This window comes from Pseudoliparis swirei, chromosome 4, assembly GCF_029220125.1.
Source record: "Pseudoliparis swirei isolate HS2019 ecotype Mariana Trench chromosome 4, NWPU_hadal_v1, whole genome shotgun sequence".
NCBI classification, from domain to species: domain Eukaryota; kingdom Metazoa; phylum Chordata; class Actinopteri; order Perciformes; family Liparidae; genus Pseudoliparis; species Pseudoliparis swirei.
Genome location: NC_079391.1, coordinates 7,832,256 through 7,846,572, shown reverse-complemented (window position 1 = coordinate 7,846,572; position 14,317 = coordinate 7,832,256). Strand labels below are relative to the sequence as shown.

The window sequence follows — 14,317 nt, the reverse complement described above, 5'->3', positions numbered from 1 at the left end:
TCAGTTTGAAAGATTTACAATCCACAAGGCAGTCGGCTGTGTGAATGGTGAACGCCTCATACACTGTTACATTGTGGAGGTTAATGAGTTCTGTTTTACACTGGCTTTGCTCAGGAACAAGCTCTATAATAATCAATATGTCTTCTGCAAATCTGCCCACTGACATGTTTATCAACTTCTAAAAGTGAGAAAATCTGTTTGATTCAAAGTACGAGGGTGGGTAAAGCAAATGTATTTTTCGTGCCCACTAAAACTCGCTAAACAATAGGAAATGACTTAAAATATGTGCCTTCATCATGCAAGCGTTCATAGAGGAGCTAAACTATTTTTTTTTTTGTTTCCTCGTTTTAAATAAGATAAAATGGATTCAGCCGTAAAGTCCAGAGGTGGTTGGAGGATGGATTCTGAAAAGAAAATGACAAAAATTATAGGACAGATTTTTAGCCGTGGGGATTGTCAAATGCACTGAAGACGCACTGCATGTATGTTCTGGGACTAACTGTTCCTGTTTTTGTTTCCTTGGAGGTGGGTGTGGCGTCGGAGAGGGTGTGTCTGCTCGGACGTTAGAGACCGCCCCAGAAGGTCAGCTGGCTCCCACAGTGAAGGCAGCTGGAGCCCGAGTCCTGGAGATCCACTGGTCACCTCCCCAAAAACCCAACGGACTCATCACATCCTACGATATATACAGGTAACATACACACAAAAAACACACAAATTAGGTATATACAGTCAAATAAATACTTCAGAGGACATTAATCATTTCACTGAGGGCACATTGTACCCTGTACCTAAAATGTAATGTAATGGGTTGAGATCTGAAGGCCTTTACACACCGGGCTGTTTTTGTCCAGTGATTAATTTGCAGATGAATCAAATTTGTTATCATGAGTAAATTCACTCAGAACATGAATATTATGCTGCAAAAAAGCTACATAAAAAGAAAATTGTTGGTTCAAGATTGATTTTTCTGAGCTTTTTCACCACTAATAAAGGCATCAACCAATCAGGATATGTGGAGCGGACATATTTAAAACATACACTACAGTATACAACAACACAGAGGCTCCCGTATTATGAACCAAGATGACAAACTTTATTACTCCTTTGAACCTTGACACATCCACTCCTTCCGTTCTTAGCTTTCACAATAAAAGCCCGAGACATATAGAACGCATGACCTCAAATTTTCAGAGCATTCGCTAGAAGATAACCAGCTTAGGTGATACAACAATTTACCTCGGACAGACTGTCAGATGCTGCTCTTGGTCAAAAGGATTTTCTGGTGTGTCTCTCCCAGGGAACATTTATGAAAGTGTTGACACTTACCCAAATTTGTATCACTGTCGTGAATAGTTGTGATGTGAAATATTCACATGCGATTATTTTTCTTTTTCGTGTTGTTTCTTGATCGTTGACATGCTACCCTCCATTTTTAAGTTATGGCAACTCTTAACTACTCGGTTGAGGTAAAGGGAAGATTTCCTTCAAGGTTAAAAGACACTATCACTGACTGGAGACAGAATCAAAGTCCCACGCTTTGCATATCAAACCACCCACTCTTATCGCCAACCTGAGACTTTTTGAAGTGTAACGTTCTGAGCATCTTCCTCTGCATTTGAACATTGAGATCATCAGACCACAACCTCCTAACTCATAAACTTTCTTACTCATATAATGAATGAATTTATACTATTGAAATTTTCTGTACCGTTAGTAAAAGATTAAAAGACTTCTAACTTAACTTCTAAAAGCTTAGTATTTGATTCGATACCATCGCCTCAATATAACAGAGGACCCTGGTCTAGTCTCAGTCTACAGATTTTTGTGACAGTGCCATCAGATCTAGGATTTGAGAATGACACTCCTGACCCCTCTCTCTAGAAGAGATGGACCCAAGGAGGAGGTTTGCTCCTGGTATAACCCTCAGACCCGGAAAGCAAAAGAAGCAACAATCATTAAAGGAATGAGAATGGCGCCAGCTAACTAACGTTCAGAAGCCCGACCAACTGTCTCGAAGTTGGCTCTAAAACATATAAGAATATTTAATCCGTAATGCCAGAGCAGCAATAATTACAAAAAAAATAAAAAAAAAAACAAAAATCTTTTTAAACTCTAGCCAGGCAATAGCTTCAGACTGACAGAGAGAGCACAGCACTCAGCATTCCAGTAAACCTGTAAGTATAAACTGATGACTAAATGAACTTTTTTAATGAAACTATTAAAAGATTTTAACTATTTGCCCATAGATTAATAATCTCTGTCCTCAAGTGGAATGCCCTCAGTGAAAAAAATCCGAAACCTGTATATGCCCTGGTATATTTTATATTTGAGGATTTTTATATTCAAAATTTTCACCAATTTTTTTCTCTAACTGTCTCTTGGACCCTCACCCCATCCTTGGATCCCCATCCCCCATTGCTGCTTTTTAATTGCTGCCCTCGGCCTTATTATCAATATTATCAATAACATGTTCACAGGCCACACTCCTCAAAGGGTGGCTGTTCAAGTTCTTCCTCCTCAGAAGCCCACTGGATCCCAGAGGTATGGCACACTACAGACCGATCTCTAACTCCCCTCCTCTCCAAGATCCTTGAAAGTGGAGTCGCAAATCAGTGTGCGACTTTCTAACATCAATTTCAATCAGTTTAGAAAACACACACAGCACGAGGACGCGGTGAAAAAAAAACAAATGACCTCTTAATGGCAGCAGATAAAGGACTCCTCTCTGCCCAACAAAGCAAATCTCAGGACTGCATTCTTTCATCTACGTAATATTCAACTCCTTATTAGCAGGCTGCTAAAAAATCTCTTAGGTCCCTCCAGTTGATCCAGAATGCTGCAGCCTGTGTTCTCACTAAAACTAAGAAAAGATGCACTGGCCCCAGTAAAATCAAGAATCACTTTAAAATTCTTCTCTTAACATCATATAGCTTTTCTTCTATTGCTTGGAGCTAGAGAGCCCCTATTCAGAGAATACTTTCACTGTTCTAGAGTCTAAAAAGTAGAATGAGAAGAAGAGCTAGTAGAAAAGCAGAGCCTTTATATCACCAGCTTTTCCAGCAAGTCCTTCCAGCAGACGTCCGACACACACACACCTCGTTTAAGAGACTCCTTCTTGACTTGACCTCTAAGTTAGTGCTGAATCAGGTTTGCCTGGTCAGGGTTTGCCTGGTCCAGCCTGCTGATATGCTGCTATGGGCTTTATTTAGGTTAGGGATGCACTGAGTCTCCTTCTTTTTTCTCTTTCTTTTTCCTTTTTCTTTCTTCTCATCTCTCTCAATCTTACTTACTCTCTGCTTTCTCTCCTTTTCTTTTACGTCTCATGGGGTCATGGGGGACCTCGGAGAACAGCATAGATCTATCTGCCTGATGGATGGCCTGGGGCGTGGAATTCCTGCTCATGACTACGCGACCGCCCACCCCTCCTCCCCACCGCCATCTGCCTGATGGATCGTGAGGTTCCATCGTGGAATATGCTCACTATGAACTATTCATACACTCTGTCATATTCATTGAATGTATTTTATCTCCTCTGTGTCCTTCTGTTACATTGCATATGTCCATCCTAGGAGAGGATCCTCCCTCTCCTCTTGCTCTGGTTTCTTTTCTTTTTTTTTCCCCTTTTTCCCTATTGGGAGTTTTTTTCCTGGTCGTGAGGTTTTTTTGGGGCAGGGTCTATGTGTGTACAGAGATTAAAGCTCCGAGACAAATTTGTAATTTGTGAAATTGGGCTATACAAATAAACTGAATTGAATTGAATTGTCATAACAATTCTAATGATAATGGGGTGGCCTCAAATTTTTTATTAATATGGCATTACAACCCTCTGAAGTGAATGCATCATGTGTGATCATAGCCATTATTAAATACAGACAAATTAATAACAAATAATATCAAAACTAGCATTGTTCCATTAGGTCACATCCATTCAGTTGGACACTTTGAGATACACATTACTTGTACTGTGCACATTATGGACCTACTCAGCTATTAGTTCATCTGTGGTCCATCTCCTAGCGTGTTGTTTGGGTGTTTTATTATTATTAATTAATTAACCTTTGATTTTATGCCCACACAAACCATAGTTAGTAGAACATACAATGTGTTTTTTGTGAGCCAGTCTTTTGGGATTATGAGAAAGGGGATGATGAAGTATGGACAAGCAGACATAGAAACAACTACACCATACACAAATTAATACACTCTGTGAATACATATTATATACATATTTACCTTTACATACAGAATTACACATACATGTTGGTGATCTATCTTTAAGCAAATGTCTGCTTACCAATCTACGTACATGTGGGTGTGTGTCTGTGCGTGTGCGCGTATGTATTAATGCATGCTGAAGGTCGTGGTCTGCTTGTTGACCAAAGCCTGTGTGATCTGTATGCAGGGTCAGACCAGACTAAGCCCTTTAAGTCCTCAGGAAACACACATTAGCATAGCAATGTGCACACACACACGCACGCACACTGACACACCTGGCATGATCAGACTCAGGCAGACAAGGACTTGGATAAAATAGAAAAATCTCTCTCACAGTCACACCTGAAACCCCACATAATCACAGACAAAGAGGCTTACCAAGACATCGGTGTGCTTGCATCAGTCAGGGACTTGCTAACAGATTATGTTTGAGACGTGACGTTACATTTTTTATTTCAACTATAGTGTGCTTATTCTCAGTGCACTAATGTATACTAAAACGACTTTAGATAACATACTTGGGACTAACTTTTATTTCTTTGATATATTTTTAAATGTCAATATACTTTTATTACAGGTGCACGTATAGTTTACTTTGAAAAATAAAGCAGTATTTTGTGGGCCAAAGTTACCCAAAAATGCGAGAGAGAAAAAAGCTGTCACTTGTTCAAGGAAATGCTGCTTTTTAACTTAACTGGTTTCAATTTAACAGAACTTTAACTATAATATTCAGATGTATAAAAAGTATACAACACTATGTTGAAGATGGTGTTATGAATGGTTGTTCCACGTATTTATTCTGTTCTAGGCGTCCAGGAGGAACCGAGGAGGAGCTGCTGGTTTTTATCTGGTCCAGTGGGCCGCTTGAATTTTATGATGCAAGCCCTGCCCTGCGACCCTTCAGCCACCTGCAGTACAGGGTCCGGTCCCACAACTCCAAAGGCTCCGTACTGAGCCAGTGGGCTTCAGCGCTGACCTTACAGGCAGAACCACAGGATATGGCCCCTCCCACTGTCACACCCACCGGTGAGTTCGCCAAGTCACGGGATGACTGGTTTGGTTCAAATGTTCTTGAGTTGAATTAATGTAACAGTGCCACGTGCTGTGCACTCTGACAGGTGCGTACTCAGCCCATCTGACATGGGGGGAACCGGGACAGCCCAACGGTCTCATTTCCCATTATAGACTGGTTTACAAGGAGCACCAGCAGGACCCAACGCTCAACTCAATGGCTGTTATTGCTCTCACTGTGGAGGTAAATGCACACACACATATTCTGTCAGCGCCATAAGTAGGACAGTGACGCACTTTTTCTAAATGTGCCTATTTACACGACTCATAAGCATTTGAAATGAAGCCGTCAATATTTTGGTGAAGTTCGGACTTTAAGCTTTAATCCAATGGATATAACACGCAATACCACTTTTATCATTGAGGAATTACAGCCATTATTACACAGCCCCCCACACACAGTCAGAAGTAAGTGGACAATCGTCTGACAAATGGTTTGATAGCACGTGTGGCCTGTTCCCTCGTTATTTCATAAAAATGAGTTGATTTAAAAGGTTTAATTTGCATTTAAAAATGCAAATTTAAAGATGCAAATTAAACGAATTAAATTATTCATTAAATTAAATGAAGTGGCTAGCACTGTCGTCCCACAGCAAGAGGGCTACGGATTTGGTTTCCGGGTTCGGATCCTGGGTTCGGTTCCCGGTCTGGGCGGTCCTGTGTGGAGTTTACATGTTCTCTCCGTGGCAGAGTGGGTTCCCTCCGGGTTCCCCGGGTCTTCCCACAGGTTAATTGACCTCTAAATTGACCGTAGGTGTGAAGGTGAGCATGACTGGTTGTCTGTCTCTACGTGTGCCCTGAGATGGACAGGCGACCTCTCCAGGGTGAACCCTGCCTTCGCCCAATGTCAGCTGGGATCGGCTCCAGCGCCCCGCGACCCTAAAGGAGGAAAAGTGGTTTGGATAATGGATGAATGGAATTTGAATTTGCTTGCTGGTCCAGGGGAACACTCAGCATGAAGACCAAAGAGGTGTCAATGCAAGTGAAGGAGGCCATTATTAGCCTGAAAGAACTAAAATAACGTATCAGACAGATAGCAGAAATTCTGTGATTGGCCACATCAGCAGTTTGCTACATTAAAAAAAATAATGAATGCACTGACGAGCTCACCAACGCCAAAAGGCCCGAAAGACCACAGAAGACATGAAGTGGATGATCCCAGAATTCATTCCCTGGTGAAGGAAAACTCTTCCTAACATCCACCAAAGGTCATCCATACTCTGGAGGAGGAGGTGGGCGTGTCATCGTCAAAGTCTACTATCAGGAGCCTAAATACAGACGGGTTACCACTGAAACATGGTGGAGGCAGTGTTATGGCATGGGCAGCATGTATGGCTGGGTCACAGGTGTTTATTGATGATGTCACAGCTGATAGAAGTAGCAGGATGAGTATATCATGTCCTTATCGTCAGCCTAATGTTACCAAACTGATTGGACGGCGCTTCTCAGTGCAGATGGATAATGACCCAGAACATCCTGCGAAAAACAGCCCAAGACCTTCTCAAGACACAGAAATGCGTTTCACTGACCAAAGGCATCTCGATGCAGGAAACTCAGACATCGGTGATGACTATGGGTGCGAGACTTCAGGCAAATCACTGACCGCAAAGGATTTTCCTCCCAAGTAAATAATCATTATCTTCACAAGTATATAAGTTTGTCCGATTACTAATACCGAGCATCTGAAAACAGTGGGGAACTGCGTAAAAATGCATGTAAATAAGGAACAGTTCTTCTTTAATTAAAGCTGAGAGAATACACTTCAACCACATCGCTGCCGTTCAAATCATTTGGATTCCCCTTAAGAGGAAATATTTAAAAAATGGTGTTATAGTCCAAATATGTATCTGGCTAACACACAGAGAGAATGCTCGGTGATGGGAGCACAGATTCATTTTTCTACGAGGCCAGTCTACTCTTTGATCACAAAGTATATGATCGATAAATATAATATACAGTGTGTGTCTGTCTGTTGTATGTGTATATATGCGTGTGTCTATTGTCATTTGTGATGCACGTGAAGAAAGCTGGACTCTAGCTGTGGTGCTGTTGCCATCTGTTTGCCAGCGAGGGGCCTGAAAACACACACACACACACCTACACACACACTGCCCGTGGCCTGCTATTCCCCAGGGCCCTACCCACAAGTATGGGCCATGCCGGATTCTCTAACAATACACACACCCCTCAACCCAAAGACACAATCACACACACACACACATGCAGACTCCCTCTAGTCTAAATACGAGTTGGGAGCTCAACAAGGCGAAGTTCACCCAAAGCTGCAATGGGATATTCGCCAACACACACCTGTGTGTGTGTGTGTGTGCATGTATGTGCGTGTGTGTGTGTAATGGAGATAAACACATTAATATTCACACAATTGAGAGAAATGGGTAAAAGGCAGGGAGACAGATTGGTAGAACAAAGAATAATACAGATAATAGAGAAAGCGAGAGAGATAAAAGAAAAGAGCACCATGAATGAGTAAGACCTAAAGAGAGCGTGGAGGGGGGGATGAAAAGACAAGTGAAGGAACAAGAGAGGTGGGGTGGGGGGGGCGAGACAGAGTGATAGATAGGGAAAGGAGGGAGGAGAGCGAAGCATAGATCTATATTCTGTCCATACGAGTGGCCTCTTCTCCCTCGGTGACCTTTGGCTTGTCACTCATAATTAATACAAGATGTAAATGGAGACCTTTCACCTTCTCATTGATATGGGACACTCTGTTTGTGTGTGTGTGTGTGTGTGTGTGTGTGTGTGTGTGTGTGTGTGAGAGGCTCATTGACATGGCATAGACTTATTCTGGTGGCGGTCGTTTGTCACGCAGCTGCCTTCGCCGCACACGCTCCGTTGTTTAGAAATACACAAAGAAACAAAGTTCTGAGCCAACTTGAAAAGGGCCACGCCCCCTCGGCTTCTGTGTCTCTACTTTATGCTGAAAAATGATTTAATTAAGTTAATTTGAGGTTTAAGAGACAAGCAATCAGTCCAAAGTGTTCTGTAATCTCCGAGGCAGGGAAAGAAGCATCTAGAAAACTATTGACATAAAAACAAGTCCTAGAGGAGATTCTTATTTATGTAAACCACAGGAACATGTGCTTCTCTTATATCCTCACTTAGTTAACTTTTTCTCTCCTTAATTTTCACTCGTTTTCTTCTGCTCATTATATCTTTATTTGTGGATATAGTGTGTGTGTGTGTGTGTGTGTGTGTGTGTGTGTGTGTGTGTGTGTGTGTGTGTGTGTGTGTGTGTGTGTGTGTGTGTGTGTGTGTGTGTGTGTGTGTGTGTGTGTGTGTGTGTGTGTGTGTGTGTGTGTGTGTGTGTGTGTGTGTATTGATCTCAGGCTGGGAACCTTGCTCTGTGCCAGCCTGGCTGATTAATGGGGTCGTCATGGCAATCGGACGGAATGAGGGTACGAAGCGCGGGCGGCCTGCCTCACTAGATCCCGACGCGCTGCCTGGCGCACACACAGTCTCCCCCCCCCCACACACACACACACACAATCCCACATAAACACACACACAAACTCACTGTCCATGCTTTACACCTCTCCGACAGACGTGTTCGTCACTCACACTGTCAAGTTCCTTGTCTTGCGTTGTGGTTCCTTTATTTTTTTCTGCTTTATAATTTTCTCCATTATTTTCTTCCTCTTTACACTTTTCTCTTTTTCTCTCACCACCGTCCATCTCTCCATCCAGCTCTTTTGTTCATGTTTGGCTTTCCCATTTCTCTTCAGATTCTGGCCAGAGGCTTCGTTGGGCAGCGAAACATCCACCTTTTGTTTCGTGCCCCTGCCCCTCACCTCATGACTCCTAGATCCTCTCCGGGGAGGAAAAAAAAACTTTTAAAATAAAATGTCCTTGTCTTTTTCTGCTTTACATCTTTCACTACCTTGCATATATTCTGCATGTTCTGCCTGCCCTCTCATTTTCTCCCTCCCCAATCTTTTCTTTCTTTGGTCTCCGTCCTGTTTTCCTCTGCACCCTCCCATTCCTCTTTCGACATCTCCTTCTACCCCACCCTACAATTCTTTAATCTTCTGTCCTTTCCTCCCTCCCTCGGCTCTTCCAGATGTTACACTGTGGCCCCTGGGATCACTGGTGAAGTTAGACCGTGTGTGTGTGTGCACGCGTGTGTGTTACTCTATGTGAATACATGTGTCTGAATATGGCTGCGTGTGTGCCTGTGTACATGCATAACATATTTCTGCTCATGTGTGTCTGTTCAACAATGTGCGTGTGCTGTATTAATACATCCCATTGATCAGAGCAGGACCCCTGACAGTCATCATCCCTGAGAACCATCTGGCCGACGCCTGACGCTCCCTCACCCAAACACAAGCTGACACCCTATTAATCTGCTAGCGCCATGCATGCGTGTGTGTGCGTGTGTGTGTGTTTAAGTGTGTGTGAATGAATGAATCAGTAAGAGCGTGTGGAAGAGAGAGTGTGTAATGTGTGTGGAAGAGGTTATGTGCAGAGTATGCGTGAAGATAACATTTCTGCCGTGTTTCCGTTTGAACGTGTGTGTGTGTGTGTGCGTGTGTGTGCATGCTCCAACCCAAAACCGTGCACTCGCGTACAAATGTGTACACACACCACACCACTCCACCATCCGCCAACAACAGCCGGCGCTGAAGGGAGCTGAAGGGTGCTTGGAAATTAAGGTTATTACACAAATTGAGCCATATGGTCTAAATATTTCAGAGCCGAAATTTACTAGGCAATAAAAATGGCCCCTACCTCGGTAATGGTGTAAATTACAGCTTAACCACCAGCGCTAATGATGTCCTTCTGTACACCCCGTAACCAACCGTACATGAAGGACACATTGTTTAAAAAATACCCCAGGGAAAGAAAGAAAGAGAGAGAGAGAGAGGAAAAGGGAAGAAGGGATGGGAGAGAGAGAGAGAGAGAGATGAGAGAGGAGAAGAGAGAGAGAGAGAGAGAGAGAGAGAGAGAGAGAGAGAGAGAGAGAGAGAGAGAGAGAGAGAGAGAGAGAGAGAGAGAGAGAGAGAGAGAGAGAGAGAGAGAGAGAGAGAGATGTTTACAATCTGTTAGTTTACCATTAAGAGCCCGTCAGAGAGTGCGGGACAGCGAGGGCCAGCCAGCGAACTGTCTCAACGCCAACACAAGGTTTAATTATATATGTGTGAGAGTGTGTGTCACCTGCAAAGTAGAGAACGTGTGTATTTAGGCATGCGCAGTTGTGAGACGTATAAAAGCATGGACCTGTGATCAGAACATGTGGCGTGTGCTGAGACGTGTGACGCTCTGCACGTGAGTTGACAGTAGAATAGTTCATAGTAAGGCATATTCCACGATGAGACCTCCACGATCCATCAGGCAGATGGGAGAGGAGGGCGGAGTCTCAACAGGACAGTGGCGTAGTCATGAGCAGGAATTTGACGACCAGACGCCATCCATCAGAGAGATCTATGCCTATCTCATAGGGTCCGGGACCCCATGAGACGAAAGTCAAAAAGAAAGACGGGGGGAAAGCAGAGTTAGTAGTGTGATTTCAAGGAGAAAAGAAAAAGAGGAGATAGGTACTCAGTGCATCCTAAAACGTCCCCCGCCAGCTATAAGCCTATAGCAGCATATAGCTTGGATGAAGTTGGATGATTCGATTTGGACAAATGAGTCACGGTGTTAAAAACACGAAAGTATGAATACAGACGGCGAGTTTGGGAATGCTGTGTGTTGGCATGTGCTTCAAACTGTCGTCTTTCCATGGAGCTAACCTGAAGTAGAGATGTAGTTCAACATTTAGGGAAATGCACTTAATTTGCTAGAGTTTGATGATAAGATGGATCCGATCTGTTGGAGAGATGTGAGGCTGCAGCTTACTTGATCTGAGCTTAGCTTAGCTTAGTTTAGAGCAAAGACTAGAGGCAGCTACCCTGCTACATTAGTCTTTTAGAAATCCTTTGTTTAATTCGTACAAACCAGAAGTGACTATTTCTTTTTTTTGTAGATGCATTTTGTTCAGTATCGCATTGGAAAAGCTTCATGTGGACGACGGAATTCAATAACAAGTTTGTGCACTCGTTAGAGTTGTTTTGCATTGATGAAAAGAAATAGCGTGTATGGAGCGCGTTAGGGCGTGATTGAGGCGTGGTTGGGCGTCGTTGGGCGTGCTGGAAAGGATTTGATGGTTAAGTGGACATAGACGGTTGAAACGGGTTTACGGTTACGACGGTTAGACGTGGAGGACGGATGGACGTGGTTAGATGTGGTTAGACGTGGTTAGACGTGGTTAGACGTGATTAGACGTGGTTAGACGTGGTTAGACGTGGTTAGACGTGGTTAGACGTGGTTAGACGTGGTTAGACGTGATTAGACGTGATTAGACGTGGTTAGACGTGATTAGACGTGGTTAGACGTGGTTAGACGTGGTTGGATGTGGTTGGACGTGGTTAGATGTGGTTGGACGTGGTTGGACGTGGTTGGACGTGGTTAGACGTGATTAGACGTGGTTGGATGTCGTTGGACGTGGTTAGACGTGGTTAGATGTGGTTAGACGTGGTTAGACGTGATTAGACGTGGTTAGACGTGATTAGACGTGGTTAGACGTGGTTAGACGTGGTTAGACGTGGTTAGACGTGGTTAGACGTGGTTAGACGTGATTAGACGTGATTAGACGTGGTTGGACGTGGTTAGACGTGGTTGGACGTGATTAGACGTGGTTTAGACGTGGTTGGACGTGGTTGGACGTGGTTGGACGTGGTTAGACGTGGTTGGATGTGATTAGACGTGGTTGGACGTGGTTGGACGTGGTTAGACGTGGTTGGATGTGATTAGACGTGGTTGGACGTGGTTGGACGTGGTTAGACGTGATTGGACGTGGTTACACGTGGTTACACGTGGTTACACGTGGTTACACGTGGTTACATGTGGTTAGATGGCCGACGGGCTACAGACTTGTGGAGCCGATAGCGGCAACTTCTATAACTAAACTATTTATTTTCTCCAAATCAGTCAACAAGCCTCATTAATTCAAATGTGCTTGACAATTGAATGTGAATACTTCTATTGACTTGCAGTGTTTTTGTGACGTATTTCTAAATGTCTCAGAGTTGTTGTCAGAGATATTTCTTATTTGCTCGTCTTTTGTCTACTTGCATGTTTCATTAAGTTGCAGTGTATTGACCTCTCTCAGCCACCAGAGTTTTGTTTCCCATTATGAAAATCTGGATATAGCATAATAGAAAGATGTCAAAGAAAGATATGTAGAGATCAATACTTTACAGTACGTATTTCAATTAGACTGACATGCCAGGTTACATCTGTGAATATAGACGGTTGTGTTGTGGCTTGGAAACCGGATTTAGAATCAGCTTCACTCCTCCACCTGTTGCTTTGCACACTCTAACTTTCAGTGTTCCTCTTTGTGATGCTTCGCCACCGAGGAGAGGGTGGCCAAAGAAATAGGAACGTCGCGGCTTTGCCCTTGCTCTACGTGACACCCTTTAACAAATGAGGGAGACAAAGGAGTGGAGACAGGAGAGCAATGCAGAGCCGAGTGCACAGAGGGTGAGAGGGATGAGGAGGTTGAGAGGGGGGACGACAGGTGAAGAGAGGATGGAAGGATGCGAGGAGAGCGTAAGGAGACTTGGATGCAGAGTTCGTCGGGCCCTCGGCCTATCAGACCCCTTAGTTCGAGGTCTCCAACTCTGATTGGAGGGCTCTTAGCCTTCTGCATAAACAGCCAAATAATCAGGTTGCAACACTCCCTCTCCTCCTCCCTGCAATCTTTCTCTCCGTCTCCTCATCTTATTCACAACTCCTCCTTCTGCTCAGCTCTCCCTCTATCACTACATTTCCATCTGGGGTTTCTCTACCTCTGTCACAAATTACAGTTTTTATGTTATTCTCATCCATCTTTCCCCCCTCCAGTGCCTCTTTGTCCGTCTCCCTCTTTCAAGTGATTTTGTTTAGTTTATATTCTCCTACTTCCTCCTCCTCCTTCTCTCTCTCTCTCTCTCTCTCTCAGTAATGACAGGTTGTGTGTTATTTTGTGTCTGTCTGTGAAGAGGCCACACCATCCAGTGTAGTGCTCTCCACTTGTCTAAATGGGTGTTTAGGGCAGCGGCTGCGATGTGATGGTCATCACTTTAGAGGAATGCTGAGTGCGAGTGCTTCTCAGAGAAATGGTAGTTTTGTATATTTGTGATGACTGAATCCGTTTAACTCTGGTGGACGGAGTGTGTGTGTGTGCGCGTGTGTGTAAAATAAAAGGGAAATTGTGTAACTGGATCTTTTTGAAGTGTTTGTTGTGAGAGTGGGCTGTACTCTTGACTGTAGTCTGGAGAATGCAGTCCTTGCTTTTCTATTTTTCTATTTATGTTTATCGATTAGGTATTGTGTTTATTGTTTGACAGGAAAGCAACAACAAAGTAGGAGAGGATGTGTGGCATTTTTATGACAGTCTGTAAACTGGAAAATGAATTAAAAGTAGCAGCACTGGTCACGATATATGTGTGTGGAGATATATAAATATATATATATATTTTAATAATAAATTATTTTAAAAAAAGATAAAATTGCATGCATAGACAAACACATTTCGTCATTTCGATGTCAGGACATATCTGTGGATTTTAAGCGCAGTGCGCCATTACTACTGTCCACTGGTCTTTATCCACAGCTTTCAGATACACACACACACACACACACATGCATATCTACACACCAAATGTGCTGTTCCTGGGGTCTAGAGCCGCCAAAGCCAATCATGGCTGTCGGTGTGAAGTGGGCTTGCCTGGTCCAGACCCCTGCAGTCCCTCTCTAAGTCTGTGCTGACCACAAACACAAGCCTAATGGCACTGTGTGTGTCTGTGAGTGTGCTTCTTTATGTGTGTGTACGTGTCGCACGATCGTCTGTGTGTGTGTGTGTGTCAAGGTTTGTCTAATGCACACTGACTCGCGGGGACACCCACGCAGGGCATTTGCAAACAGACACAGGGCAGTGGTTCCAACAGCATTGAATTAGGCATGCACACGTAAATACGTAGACACACAC

The 14,317-nt window shown here is 43.7% G+C and overlaps 1 protein-coding gene across 6 annotated transcripts in view; it reads left to right on the top strand.

The window, feature by feature from the left end:
- The window catches only part of ush2a (Usher syndrome 2A (autosomal recessive, mild)), a 222,984-nt gene that overhangs the window by 187,209 nt on the left and 21,458 nt on the right, over window positions 1-14,317 (top strand). For all 6 annotated transcript variants that reach the window (XR_008831481.1, XM_056413166.1, XM_056413164.1 and 3 more), the window contains 3 exons: window positions 526-688; window positions 5,024-5,241; window positions 5,334-5,470. Coding sequence is in view for 5 of the 6 variants with exons in the window: in XM_056413166.1 (XP_056269141.1) it covers window positions 526-688; window positions 5,024-5,241; window positions 5,334-5,470 (518 nt within the window). In the remaining variant the exon portion in view is untranslated. The remainder of the gene's footprint in view (window positions 1-525; window positions 689-5,023; window positions 5,242-5,333; window positions 5,471-14,317) is intronic.